The sequence below is a fragment of the Aspergillus lentulus genome (assembly GCF_001445615.1).
Source record: "Aspergillus lentulus DNA, contig: Alt12, strain: IFM 54703, whole genome shotgun sequence".
Taxonomy (NCBI): Eukaryota; Fungi; Ascomycota; class Eurotiomycetes; order Eurotiales; family Aspergillaceae; genus Aspergillus; species Aspergillus lentulus.
In genome coordinates this window covers 3344357-3358614 of record NW_028322115.1, presented here as the reverse complement: position 1 = coordinate 3358614, position 14258 = coordinate 3344357, and the positions used below count along the sequence as shown (strand labels likewise).

Here is a 14258-nt window from a genome sequence, read left to right as displayed (position 1 = left end):
GACTTCATACTCATCTTCATTCAGGAAATGGCTTGGATCCTCTAACTGAACATGTGCAAAAAATTGAAAGGGACGGGAATCTTGATCGTTCTCCATGGTGGGGTAGGCACATGAAGGGGATTGCTGTCAGTATAGGTCTGTTGGGTGAGGTCGTGGACAAGGAGTGATATGTATAGAGGTCAGAGGGGCAATAGGTGAGAAGGACAGGAAAGAGGAAGAGAAAAAAGGATAATGCAGGAGAAATAGAAAATGAGTGAATGGGTTTTGGGAATGGTGGTTGCCAGAGAGTTTGATGACTGCCTCGACACCAAGCGAGAGAATAAGGCCGCGTGAATTGCTCAGGCACACTGTGGGGGGGAATGACGGACTATGCACAATGTGAGGCCATCAAAAGACCTATAGAGAAAAGAACCCTGCGAATATGAAACTAGGCGCTACTGATGCTGAGCTTAGGCGCATGGTGTATCAATATTTTTGTATGAAAAGGAAGACGTAGTCGTAATATATACATAAGTACCTTTCATATCCACAGACAGAGACTCACGGTGCAGGTGTTACATAGCCACATAGCCTCCCCTGTACCCATATTACTACTAAGCCTCCTCAAAAACTGCCGCATCCCCCGGCATCAAAAAGCTTAGTTGCCAGACGTTGCCAGACACCCTGGGCCCTGTTATCTGCAGCAAAGGGCCACCAAAAAAGGACATCGGACCGCACGTATGTAGGCAATCAACTTGTTTCCTTACTAGATAACTTTGAGCCTCTGTTTGTATACTCGGTTCTCACTACTCCCTTGATTTAGGTATTTTGATGCTTTGTATCGGCCTCGTGCTGTACACTACCTACTTCTACATACCTACATTGTATTATGATGGAAAGCTGCGTATGTCCACCCTCACAAGACATTATCCCTCGTTCCCTTATCATTAAATGGGGTGATAGCTCAGCTGGGAGTAGCGTACGACTGAAGTACTCAGTCACTAAATCGTAAGGTCGCCGGTTCAATCCCGGCTCACCCCAATTCAGCCTTTTTTTTTTTTGTTATATACTTTTTTTGTCCTGTTTCAATTTTACAGATTTATTTTTTTTCGCCGTCTCCTTTAATCACTGTTCTGTTCCACAATACCCTGTTATTGACACGACTATTCTTAAACGGTCAAGTAACGCATAAGCTCCCACCAATCACATGATGATTGGGAACATGGCGGAAGCCCATCTTTCGTCTAACTCATATATAATTAAAGCTGTCTAGCTTTCCACCAAATGGGGTGATAGCTCAGCTGGGAGTAGCGTACGACTGAAGTTGAACTCAGTCACTTAATCGTAAGGTCGCCGGTTCAATCCCGGCTCACCCCACTTCTTTTTGCCCTTTCTTTTTTATTGTCCTCTATTGTGTATACACAGCAATTCGCTTGATAAATGTACCAAGGTAAAAGGGGCCACCAGGAATATCTGCGCTAGGTATCAGCCCCCCTAGTTGATGTTTCAAAGGAGCAGACTTTCGCAGCGTTCAAGGTACTTCATCCTTCTCTATAGGTTGAATGATTCTTGTTCGTCCTACCTGACAGAGAAGCGCTCTCAAGTACGTCTCTACATGTTCAGCAAAGTATTCATTGAAGACCATACACAGTGAAGCGCCGACAACCATCCGGCGTCTGGGCAGGCGAACTAACCGAGGCTGGAAATTGACTAAGTCCTACACAAACTCTTTGGGCGGTTCTTTATTGGAATCAAGGTGGACTTAAGAGAGGCTGTGGAATATTTCTTATCCATGAATGTTTTAGATGCACAATCAGACTTAAGTCGTTTATATTTAGAAATCCGTCATGTACGGACCAGCGAGCTGATAAAGATCCATTTAGCCACCTATCAACACGGTAATAATAATACAAGCATTCAACATCTGGAGTCCAGAACGCATGACTTCAGCTTTGTGCCCTGTACTATTCTCACTCATACAGGCTGTTATTCCTGCGTCATGCCTTAGAGTCTTCTTATACTTCATGCCCCAGAATCCCGATGGGATAATGAACTGTCCTCCGATCGACAGGGCTGTTTGATTTGTTGTCCAGGCCTCATACGGGGCCGGCAATTGTTGATACCCGTGCAATTCCAACATGCAAAAATTAAACAGGGTTCTGTGCGCTGGTTTTTGTCTGCATTGACCAAGGCCTCCTGGCCGCTCAATTGCAGAAAACAAAGAGATGTACCGGTCAAGTCATGATGAAGGTGGTTGCTGGATCATGACACTTACGTTTATGAGTATGCATGAACGGGACTGGGATTGGGAAAACAGTTCTGATTCTCAAATAGCTAACATCGGGCTTCTTCGCTAGGCCAGGAGTCCTAGGAGCTGGGTACCTCTTACTGGGAATAGTGTATGTAGTAGGAGCATTTGAGGTTAGTCAGGATTCAGGAACGACCAACGTCGAGCAATGAGCGATCATTCAACAGTGGAGCCAGATTCTGCATTTCAAGAGTCGAAGTGGATAAGAGATTTTCAGTATGGAGTCAAATCTAAATGGGACCCGCTGCAGCGTGTGGGCTTGCATCTCGGGGGCACAGTGTGCCAAGGCGTTCAAGTGCAGTTTTTGGTACAAAACCTCCAACAGAAATAGTATACCAGAACGTAAAGCCGGGCTATGATCGATTATGATGACAGGAATCTTTGTGTGAGGAGATAGAAGGTTGAGAAGATAGTTGTTCCCTCCGTGCCCCTATGCCCCCGTGCCCTTGCGGAGAGAAGGGTTGTAACATGGTGCACCACTAGCCCATCTCTGATTAGGTCTCCGAGGCTATCTGTTTTTATACTCCTACCTCCGGACTTTTAGCAAGTATTTCTGCATGATCCAGGGACCGGACACCGCAGAAGAAAAAAAATATTCGAGGACGATGCCGAATGTGAAGCTGAAGGAATTATGAGTTTTGATACCATATCTAGAGACTGTTTATATAGCTGTTAGCTTTCTACTACATTAAAGCGAGACCAGATTTAGGCACTTTTTTCATTGAACTTGTCTCGTTTTCCAATATCTATTTGGACTTCGAAAGAGTAAATAGTGCTCAGGATCTAGGTTTACTGGGAGGATCGCAATGTCCATGGCTGGTGATATGACATACATAGGACCATCAGATTACCTGCACACTACCAAATATGTGCCTGTGTACGCGCCTGTAGCGTCATTAGCATACTTGCCAATGAAATATGCACATAAGATCGTGCTCCAATCAAAATAGTCATCAGCTCCTATTATTAAGTCGATATTTTCTACTATCATCACCGCAATAAGATCAATTACCACAATTCATATTTTCCTCAATTTCTTCGGAAGACTAGAATGTCTCAATCTCCTCCACTTTGGGAACATCAATCACCAATCAATGTCCTCAAATTGCCTTGGCTGCATCTTAGTGACCGCAATAACCTTGATAATTTACCCAAACAAATTACAGGACAACGACCTTCTGTACGGAGTACGGAGTACGATACCTTATCCATACATGGCGTGGGTCCAGATACCCAATCAAGGCTTGCTGCGTTTTTTTTTGCGTATACACCCAGGAGGCTCCGTCTATTACCAAGCAGTTCGTGACTCTGTTCAGCTGCTTGCTACTGCAGGTGCTGTCTGGGCCTAGCGAACATGTACAAGTATCCATTCTGCAAACCATGTCCGGCAGTGACTAGTTACTATCTGGGTGGCTATCCAAATAGTGATTCAACGACACAGAGCGTCGCTGCATCAACGGTGTAGATACTACTATCCAACTATGCAATCAATTCAGCGCTGTCTACTGCTGATCCATCAAATCGATCGTCATCCCAAACAATACCTGAGTCAATATGAGTGCAGTAATCAGTCCACCTGAACGTGAAGCAAACCGAAGGGGAAATATTTAATGACACATTGAAGATAGACTTAAAACCTACGATGTCTGTTGGTGTAATGGATTGATTATATTACTGTTACCTACTCCGAGTAGAGTATGGAACTTCGTAGTGCTGGTGGTAGTCCGGAGTAGTGAGGTACGGGTTCCCCTTAACTGCTTGGTAAGTAACCATTTTATTGCTGTTGTTACCGGGGGTGTCATCTCCAGTCGACTTGTTTCCCCTACATTAACGTTATTATTTTCCTCCTTCCTTTAATCGAACTTTTCTTCGGGTTTTGTGACCCTTGAAGGCTACTCTGTAATAATAAATCCTTTCTCATCATAACCATACATAATTCTTGCTATCTTTGATACTCTCTTCTTCAGCACGTATACCCCTGCCTCGTTCAAAGCTCGAACCACAACTGCCCCGGGTCGAAACTTTCTTCTTCACTCGGTCGCTTCCGCCGTAACTCTCGCTCCACACCCAATCAACCCCCTCCTCCTGCAGCTCCCTCTCTCTCTCAACTCTTCCTCTGTCCGTTCCCTTCCTACCGCCGTCTTCCCGCCCCCTCTCCCGGTCATCCCAATCCGATCCCCTGGGATTTACAGAGCCGCCTCCTACGACACCGTTTCACATCCCACGCCAGCCTATTTCCTCAATTACCAAACCTCCCATCCCAGGGACCTCCTTTCCGATCGAAATGGCAGCCGATATGAGCGGCGAGCAGATGCAGGCCAAGATTACCGCGGCCAGGCGCGAAGCTGAAGGTCTTAAGGACAAAATCAAGCGCAGAAAAGATGAGCTGGCAGATACAACCCGTACGAATCCTTTAAACCATTACCTTTTGCAAACTTTCAATTCCTGGAATTGCAGCAGCTTCTTTACTGTCATTCCTTTTGCGAATATCTCCTGTTCCATTTCGGCTACTGACCCCCCTAAACAGTTCGTCAGGTTGCGCAGAACCAGACCGACACCCTACCTCGCATCGGAATGAAGCCTCGACGGACGCTCAAGGGCCACCTGGCCAAGATCTACGCCATGCACTGGTCAACTGACCGTCGTCATTTAGTGTCCGCCTCGCAGGACGGTAAATTGATTATCTGGGACGCCTACACCACCAACAAAGTCCATGCCATTCCTCTGAGATCATCGTGGGTGATGACCTGCGCCTATGCTCCAAGTGGTAACTATGTGGCGTGTGGAGGTCTTGACAACATCTGCTCTATCTACAACCTCTCCTCACGCGAAGGCCCGACCCGTGTCGCGCGGGAACTGTCGGGGCACTCGGGCTACCTCTCGTGCTGCCGTTTCATTAACGACCGTCGCATTATCACCTCCTCTGGTGACATGACATGCATGCTGTGGGATATTGAGTCAGGATCCAAGGTGACTGAGTTCGCGGATCACCTGGGAGATGTCATGTCGATCAGCATCAACCCCACGAACCAGAACATCTTTGTTTCCGGTGCCTGCGACGCTTTCGCCAAACTCTGGGATATCCGTACCGGAAAGGCTGTTCAGACTTTTGCCGGACACGAATCAGATATTAACGCCATTCAGTTCTTCCCTGACGGAAACGCTTTTGGAACAGGTTCTGATGACACCTCCTGCCGTCTTTTCGACATCCGTGCGGATCGGGAGTTGAACATCTACCAGGTAAACTTGTGTTCTTGTTCATGATTTCTACTGCGTTCATAGCTAATGAGACTCGCTTGCTGTAGAGCGATCAAATTCTCTGTGGCATCACGTCTGTTGCTTTCTCGGTGTCTGGACGATTGCTTTTCGCCGGTTATGATGACTTCGAGTGCAAGGTATGTGCACGGTACAATATTCATTGCAACAGGGGCGTGAACTGACGTTCGCAGGTCTGGGATGTTCTTCGAGGTGACAAGGTCGGTTCTTTGAGCGGCCACGAAAACCGTGTCAGCTGCCTTGGAGTCAGCAATGACGGCATCAGTTTGTGCACTGGATCCTGGGATTCTCTTGTAAGTGCCTTGAAAGCGTTAAAATCTCCCATTGTTATTCATTTTATTGTTTTTCTTGTCATCATTTCACAATTACTGATATTTCTTTTCGTGGTATAGCTCAAGGTTTGGGCCTGGTAAAAGAACAGAATCATCGAGCAAAGATACCCCGTCTCAGTCATTTGCGATTCCATCATTCGGCTACTTTTCTATTCATTTTCTGCAACAATAGGTTGGATGTCCGCCGTTGTACGATACATTTTCATATTTTTTGTTTTCCAAGAGCAATGTCCGCTTTTAATCTTCCATCCGGAACTACAAAAGACGTTTGCGGGGAGCCGGACGGGTGAATCACTTGGACCTAGATCAAGGTGGTTGGGTACTTGATCGAGATATGGAACACTTCAGATGTTGGTCGTGGGGCCAAATTAATGAATCCGGAAATCTAGGTGACAACGTTCGATGGCTGATGTTGTGAGCGCGCTCATATGTTGTATTTGCTTTTCTTTTCTCTTTTGATGATGACATTGATCTACGAGCACCCTAGGATGGCTGGCTGAGGAGTGTTCCCATAGCCTAAACTCACCATCCATTCAAGCCCTCCTTTGCAGTGAACAGTGGGTGAGACTGGCAGACACGTCCGCGTCCTTGAACACTTCTTCGCTCTTCCCTTTTCCCTCTTTTCCCTTTGGAGGGATTCTCGCTTGCAAGCCTTTCCTATACCTTTGCTCTTTCGTCTGGCATATCCTATTCCCGTCTTTACATGGTCGCCCTTATTTTGGTCTTACGGGACTATTTATTATTTCTGATTTCTATTTCTTTTGCCTATTCATTTTTGATCAGCCCGTCTTGCGCATTGACTTTCTTCCTGCATGTATTCATCTTGCGGCTGATAGGACGGGAGGGAATGTTTTCGAACAGGGCCATGACGTTTTCCTTTGTCTGACTTGTGGCAAATGTTCTCTTAGTTAACTAATTAATCTGACATTACAAAAATCTATTGTTGATTCCAGAATTTCCTCGTTTCTTGAGCTACCGCTGCCGACATCAGGCAGCTCTCGACCTCCTGTCAGCGGGGCTTGGCTGATACGTTATGGGCGGTGAGGGCTGCGATTGACATACTGCTGTATCTGAAAGCACTCGTAGGTCTGCTTCAGTTTTGGGCTTGTTTCGCATGGGTCTGACAATCTCTTGATACGAGGCATACCGGACGCATCTACATGGCATGTTCAGGTCAAGATATGTGAGATTGAGGTTCGGCCTTGGGTTCGAGTTTCACCGGAAACCATGGCGCCATTGAGACGCAGGAGCTTAGCAGCGGGCCGAGTTATCATCCTTCCACTAGAAGCCATGAGGTTGTGAGGTGTCCCTACGAATGAAATCCAATCGGCTGATGGGCTGCGTGCATCTACCGGTTCGTGACATCAGGTAGCAAGAACCTACCAGGTGGAGATGGCAAGTGCTGGAAATGGTTCAACGCATTGCCTGTCTCTTTCCCATCCCACATGGAGTGCTCCAGTGGAGAGGACCAGGCTTATAGCGGACCACGTTGGAGCGTCTGGACTGCTTGTAAGTCCCCTAGGCATCACGAGATCCTATCCTGCGCTGATAAACTCAAAAAGGCACGGTTATCCAGCCAGCAGCAAACCGAGGGTAGTACGGAGTACTTGGGTGGTGACAAGCGCCGTAACTACGCCATAACTGAAGGATCTAGCTATGAGTTGCGATTTGAGATTTCATCGGGCTGCTTGGAAGGATCGCCATCGTGATGGCGATGGATCTGCATCTGAAACATCTATCCACGTGGCTGTGATGCCCCTGACGACGGTCATAACAATGTATAGCGCCAATGAAACAGCGAACAGCAGTCAGCAGACTGATCCTTTGTACTTCCGTAATGGATTAACCTTCATAAGCTTTTTTACTTCGCTTTACTCCATTTTTTGATATTAGGTGATATAGGAGGGGAGTGGAACATTTCCAGCCATGAGCAGAGGGAATGTTCTTCGCTGCTTCTAGTGGTGTGTGGCATTAAACTTAACCATTCAATGACTAGACTAACCGATTGATAATTGATACATCGAGAACCCAGATGTCGAAGAGTCAAAAGGATGTGACCTGCCAAAAGTGGCTGAGATGGGATCTTCATCACTGAAACAGGGGCCTCTGGAACACAAACTGTGATTGGCTCCTATTCTTGTTTTGCTTGGGAGCTGCAGCAGAGAAACCTAAGGCACGCTAGTTTTCCCCGCTAATCCCCCAAGCGACAGGAATCGTCGACTGTTTCATCTGCCACTCACTCACGCATCCAGTCAAGATTTCTCCTATCTACGGAGTTTTCTATATAGACCCTGCAAATTCGAATCCTTTTGGCCCTCTTGCTACAAGTCCACACTCGAATAAAGTAATCAACCTCCTGATTCAACGCTCAATTGCGGAATTGATCAGCGTGGGTGGTTTGGAGTTCTCCGTTCCTCTCTCTCTTGTCACTGGAGCATCTCTCCAATAGCGGCCATACCTCCGACTACGGTTCAGGGGGAGAAAAGAAACATCCGAGAGATTCTGAAACCAACACCGCAGTCATCCGTCTCGTCATCATCTTTTGCCTTTATTGGGCCATAGGGCTACTCCATACTGCCTATTGTTCTCGTCAATTGCTTTTTTTACCTTCTCGAATTAGAGTTCTAGAACGGAACTCGAGTACCCTAGCCAGAAGGCAAAAATCAAAAAAGGGAAAAAGGAAGCGGCAGAAAGAGAGGGCAAAAAGTGTAATCGTGATCGACTTTCCCTGTCTGCGAGCTGAATTCGGGACACGAATATCAACGTCTACCCTTTAAAATTGGGCATTGACCCCACCCTCCTACTTCCTTCCTTTTCGTCATGTCTGCTCAAGACGAGTTCAACAGCCTTGTTGCCAACAACCAGGAGAAGTTCTCCACTCATCCTGAGGACCGAGATAACTCTGATCGCGACTCCGAGCCTGCCTCTGACAACGACACCAACCACGGCGACCACGCACACTTCTCAGACTCGGAAGACTTTGACGGTACCGCCATGGGTTCACGGACAACCACATATCAAGTCCCCAGGACCAAGTTCGACGCCAACACTGGTCCCAAGGGCGTCATTGCTGATGCCCAGGCCTTCGAACGTGCACGCAAGCGCTCCTTCCGCAGAACCCTACTCGGTGCCGCGGGAATGGACTATACGCATCGTCGTTCCAACTCCAAGTCGATCACTGATGATGTCAATCTTCTGCAGAACTCGCCGCCGGATGGCTCTGCCAGCGAAGACGAGGAGCAGTTCATGCGCAAGTGGCGCGAGTCGCGCATGCAGGAGCTGCAGAACCGGAACGTACGACGTACCAGTCCCCGGAGGAAGATATACGGGTCCGTCGAGACGGTGGATGCGGGGGGTTATCTGGATGCTATTGAGAAGGTCTCCTCGGATACGGTCGTGGTGGTGTGTGTGTATGACCCTGAGGTGAGTAGTATATTGGTTTATGCCCATTCCAATGGAGGCTCGTGGAACGCACAACTGACAATGACCGCAGTCCAACGTCAGCTCCCTCGTGGAAGACTGCTTGGATACCATTGCGCGCAGGCAACCAACCGTCCGCTTCATCAAGCTGGACCATGAGATCGCCGAAATGGACCACATTGACGCCCCGGCTCTGCTGGCTTACAAAGCAGGTGACGTCTTCGCTACTATCGTTGAGATTTTGAAGCAGATTCCCAAAGGCCGGAGCTGCAGTGCAGACAGTCTGGAAGATCTACTCAAATTGTATGTTGATTGCAAAGCGTCTGCATTTCTTTCCATCGTCGACTAACTCTATACACAGATATCGGATTCTGTAAACCTCCTTTAAAGTCTTCTCCAATTCTCTTTATGTTTTGCAATATCATTGCTCCACTAGAATGAGCACAGCGGGCGCATGGGCTTCTTGTCGTTTCCTTCTGGTCTATTTCTCATTTTCTCTACAGGATCTTGTTTTGACGTCTATTATCATTTGATTCCTTCGTGACGAGGCATTACTTTCATTCATGGGCGGATATTTGGTGATTCACTTTCTGGGTTCTCAACGCATCTTGTATTGTGCTGTTCCATTTGTCTCCGGCTGTCTGCATGAAACTCTGAGATATCCAAATCGTTTCGGTTTTCAGTTTCTTTTGTTCTTCTGGGCATATGGCGTTCGTCTTTCGATAGACTGATTTTCCTGAAGATATCATCGTCTCAATTGATTAGAATTGGGCCTTGTCCTTGATCATGTCTCTCTTTATTGTTTCATTAGTCACTAGGATCATTGCTCTCGCCAGCTCCCTACTTCTTGGAAATCTTCTCTGTATGAAGGCCACTCAAACCCAACGAACCTTCATCGAAGCAGAGATACAAATCAAGGTAAGTAGGTGGGGAAGTAACATGACCTGGAAGAATAGGAAGTTAAGAAGATAAAAACACAATTGGAATACGGGTTTAGAAAAAAAAAAATTGAAGAAAAGAAAAAAAATACGAGAAGAAAGCGACTACAGAGCCCCCTTCTCTTGTGTAAAGTCCCACAGCATCTTGATCAGGTTGTCCGGAAGGGTATAAAGGTCGACGTGAAATTCGCCCTCTGCAAGCCAGCAATAACGGTTAGCAATTGTTTTTCGAAGACAGATTAATTTTGAAAAATATCTTATGGGAAAGACGTACGCTCGACATCGTTCTTCGTATATGAGTCTGGCGCTTTGTGGTCGTGTACCATCTGCACGACCTGGAGGAGGTCGTCTTCTCCAAGTCTTTGGAGGCCATCGGCCAATTTGTCCATGTCGACCTGGTGCAAGAGGAGGTTAGTTGACATGTCATCTTCGCCTTAAGAAAATCCTCCTGGGCTGGGAGAAAAGAAATCAGACTCACATTCTTCTCCGTCCGCTTCTTCTTTTTCGATCCCTCCTCGCCTCCTGCGGTGCGTTTCGTTTTCACTCCGTTCTCGTCACCGGGTACTGGTCCCGACTCGCGCAGTAAAGCCAACAGCGCTGGCTTGGGGTTCTTGAATGTCTGCAAAGATAGTAGGCATGAGTACAAGCGCCACTCAGTGCAAGAGGTCGCGCGAGAACACAAGGGCTACTGCTCACAATGACATGTTTGGACTCGTAGCGAGGCTGTGCGAAATTCAGGTCGTGCGTGAGGAAGTGTTCCTTATCGGCGGCAGTCAGGCCAATCTGCAGGTCGAATTCACCCCATCCTTCCTCAGAGATTCTGAATGGAGGGTTCTTGAAAGCTGATTGTTTGACGCGCTGCGTGTCAGCCTCGATTCATCGATCGTCCTTTTGCCCCCGTGACGTGGCAAGAATTTGATAGCATGGCGGTAGAGGAAGCGACGTACTCTGGACAGCCCGGTCCCCGAAACTGGGATGCAACGTGTATGTCACCTTGTCGAAGACGTTCGCCGGCACCTGCTCGCCGTGTTCATTGACGAGGTAGATCTCAATCGACCACGATCGCAGTGGGAATCCTTCAACGCCAGAGTCCTTGTTTCTAGAGTAAGCAAGAGCAAGCGTCAGCACCCCAACCAAACACACAAGACAAAACCAACAGCTCTATTCATCAAGTCCCGTAGAAACGGAAGCGCGTAGCAACAGCCCGACCACGCGTGCGCGAAATGTATTCAGACAATCACATAATGTATAGAAAGGCATGGAGAGAGGCATCGCTCTTGCGCGGTTCCAACGGTAGAGGAGTATGAGGGAAGGTCGACGTACACGACATGCTGCTCTGTCACCAGCCGAACTGTTCTCTTAACCTACGTGGCAGGGAAAAATATCGGCGTCAGCATCATGCGATAGCAGAAAGGGGATCGGTACCTGCGTTAGGCATTGGAGGGTACAACGCAGGAACTCTCCATTGATGGGGTGAATCAGAGGGACTCACATCGGGCATTTTGCCAGCGGGCCTCTGCTAGGCTGAGCGTAGATCGGAGGTATCAGGACGGAAGGAAGGCGGCCTTTTGTATGGTTTCTTTACTGCAGAGTACTGCAATGGGAGACAAAGAGCTATCGGGCTCAAGGGTCGCGCGAATCAAGGTGAAGCGAGGTTGGATGTTTAGCGCCAAGCCTGCGGAGAAATCAGAAATTCGGACTGAAATGCAAGTGTCCAATGTCGACCAGCTGTAGTGAGCTCCAAGTAAGCTCTACTTTTAGAGACCTCAGGTAAGAATGAATGGAGGAGACAGAAACGTGAGAGGAAAGTAAAGGCGTTTTGTGGAAGCCTTCGTCGAATGCTTGCAAGAGGGGGAAAGTAGGCAGAGAGCAGCGGGCAGTGTGACCCGCCACCAGAGAGCTGAATACACCCAAGGTCGCTTTCGTCCAAACCTCCAGAATGAATCGGAAGGCAACTGGCTGTACCACAAAGACTACGAGAAGATACATATCTTTCATCACACGACTAAGTCATAGCGATACTGAATTACAAGAACCTCCGCCTACATCCCATGCCTGCAATTGAGGATGCGCAAACGAGAGCAATCATTGCAAGAAAAAGGTTCACAGAGCAGATCTAATAACTATGACAATTCGTACATAAACGTGGGGTGTATTCATGCGTATATTCGAGGGGATAGTATGTCTATCTACCACCAAATTGGTTCGAACGTCTGAGACACGCGATATCACCTGCCAGACGACGAGGGCGCGTTGAATCTGATGCTCGGTCGACTCAGGCTCTCATTGTCACCAGCTTACAGAATCATTCGCGCACTCAAGTGAAAACGTCGGGGGGAAGGGGGAGGGGGATTGACAAGAGGATGCTGTGGCGGGGAATGATGGAATTGATGGGGTGATGATGAGTTCAGGGACAGGCCATAAGTCAAAACTCGTCGAAATAGGATCGAATTCAATGGTTACAAGAGGAACCGCAATCTCCAGGAGCGTGGAGCTGCAGACTTCTTACTGCTGGCCGATGAGCTTCTCGTTCTCCTGCTGGGCCTTTTCGAAGGCTTCCTTGAAGAGATTGGCATCTGTAATATCTCGTTAGCAAACATTGAATAGACCCCAAGCTTATCATCATCCAGGACTTACTCTCGCTGTTGGCGAAACGAATGGCCAGGGTCTGAGCCTCAGGTTCGCCCTCACTGACATCCGCAGTTACACTCCAAACCCAGCTGCGGTCACTGCCGACATTGGGCTTGAGCTTCATGTCGGGGACAACTGCAAAACCATTAGCCTCGACAAAATCAACTCAACTGGGTAGTAAATAGAGACTAACCGTAGTGGTTGGCGCAGACCTTGAGAGTCTTGTCTCGGCGCATCACTAGCCGGGTCTTCTGGTTCTCCTTGTGCTTCAGAAGTCTAACATCACCGGTACCACGCTCCTTCCATTCCTTGCTCTCAGCGTCGAATCGGAACAGCTTGGCACGCATCTTGAAAACCTGCTCCTCAAGCTCTTCGTTGGTCTTGGTCTCGACCTTCTCCGTCAGGCGAATAACGGGCTCGAAGTGGACATCAGGTGAGTCGGGTGCCTCATCCTAGGTTTATCAAAATCTGTCAGTCCAAAGCTTTCAGAGAACGTATCACAGTTCATATCGCTCTAGAGAAACCAGCTTCCCTAAAAAAAAGGTGCCCATCACATGCGGTAAAAAAAAAGAGATTGAAGGAGACGACCGGAGGAATGGCCACCGCATCAAGTGAACCAGCCACAAGCATCATAGCAAGGTCAACACGAGTGTAAAAAGCAGACTCACCTCTTCTTCGCCCTGCTGAGCCTTAGAAGAACCGGAAGGTTCATCCTTAGCATCTTCAGCCTCCTCCTTCTTCTCCTTCTTGGGACCACCACCGAACATGGAGAAAACGCTGTCAGATGTCTTGGTGGCAGCATCCTTGACAGTGTCAACCGCAGCCTCGGTCACGGACTTTTCTTCCGCAGGCTTGGACTCTTCAGTGTTGGCGGCGGGGGTCGTCTCCTCAGGCTTCTGAGCCTCAGGAGCGTTGGTGGCGGGGTCAGGCTTGGTTTCAGCGACGTCAGACATGGTGGAAGGATCTGGGTTTCTAGGAGTTTTATAAGTTGGAGTTTGCAGTTGTGAAGCGAAGGACTATTTACCTATTATTCAGATAAGAGAAAGTTTTATTTGTGGTGGAAGGCAGTGAAAGGGAGAGGCAAAATATGTTTTGATTCAGGGCCTGCAAAAGGTGGGGAGTTAGTCCCGCTCACAAAATAATCATGCCCGGGCCCCCAGCAGTGTAGCCTAAGGCTACAAATTACTCCACTAGTGCCACCGCTCAAGGCCATTCCCTACGGACTACAAAGCACAGATGATGTATGACAGTCCTGGAATTCCCAGCCTGATTGTTTTGCCAGGATGGATGCGTGAAAAGCGTAAATTAGCAATCGTTCCAGTAATTGTCATCAGATAAGCCATATTCTCATAAACCCTGTTAACCCGTGCTTAT

General features: G+C 47.9%; 3 protein-coding genes and 2 non-coding genes across 5 annotated transcripts; 4 read left to right on the top strand and 1 right to left on the bottom strand.

Moving 5' to 3' along the window:
• Positions 1-932: 932 nt before the first annotated feature.
• On the top strand, positions 933-1020 carry ALT_t137. The gene is given in 2 exon segments: positions 933-970; positions 985-1020. It is a non-coding gene; the product is annotated as a tRNA-Phe (tRNA).
• Positions 1021-1265: 245 nt separating this feature from the next.
• ALT_t136 lies at positions 1266-1356 on the top strand. Its single transcript is given in 2 exon segments — positions 1266-1303; positions 1321-1356. It is a non-coding gene; the product is annotated as a tRNA-Phe (tRNA).
• Positions 1357-4571: 3215 nt separating this feature from the next.
• On the top strand, positions 4572-5976 carry ALT_7023 (WD40 repeat domain-containing protein; the record flags this gene model as incomplete). The annotated part of the gene is made up of 5 exons (XM_033558362.1): positions 4572-4689; positions 4815-5527; positions 5593-5682; positions 5737-5856; positions 5956-5976. 5 exons carry the CDS (start codon positions 4572-4574, stop codon positions 5974-5976), a joined length of 1062 nt encoding a protein of 353 aa, XP_033414253.1.
• Positions 5977-8715: 2739 nt separating this feature from the next.
• Positions 8716-9692, top strand: ALT_7022 (phosducin family protein; the record flags this gene model as incomplete). Its single annotated transcript, XM_033558361.1, has 3 exons — positions 8716-9318; positions 9389-9618; positions 9677-9692. 3 exons carry the CDS (start codon positions 8716-8718, stop codon positions 9690-9692), a joined length of 849 nt encoding a protein of 282 aa, XP_033414252.1.
• Positions 9693-10358: 666 nt separating this feature from the next.
• On the bottom strand, positions 10359-13837 carry ALT_7021 (Ran GTPase-binding protein YRB1; the record flags this gene model as incomplete). Its single annotated transcript, XM_089600168.1, has 9 exons — positions 10359-10447; positions 10528-10648; positions 10732-10872; positions 10950-11095; positions 11201-11352; positions 12763-12829; positions 12891-13019; positions 13078-13336; positions 13553-13837. The coding sequence occupies 9 exons, from the start codon at positions 13835-13837 to the stop codon at positions 10359-10361; spliced, it is 1389 nt and encodes a 462-aa protein (XP_089455630.1).
• Positions 13838-14258: the final 421 nt, after the last annotated feature.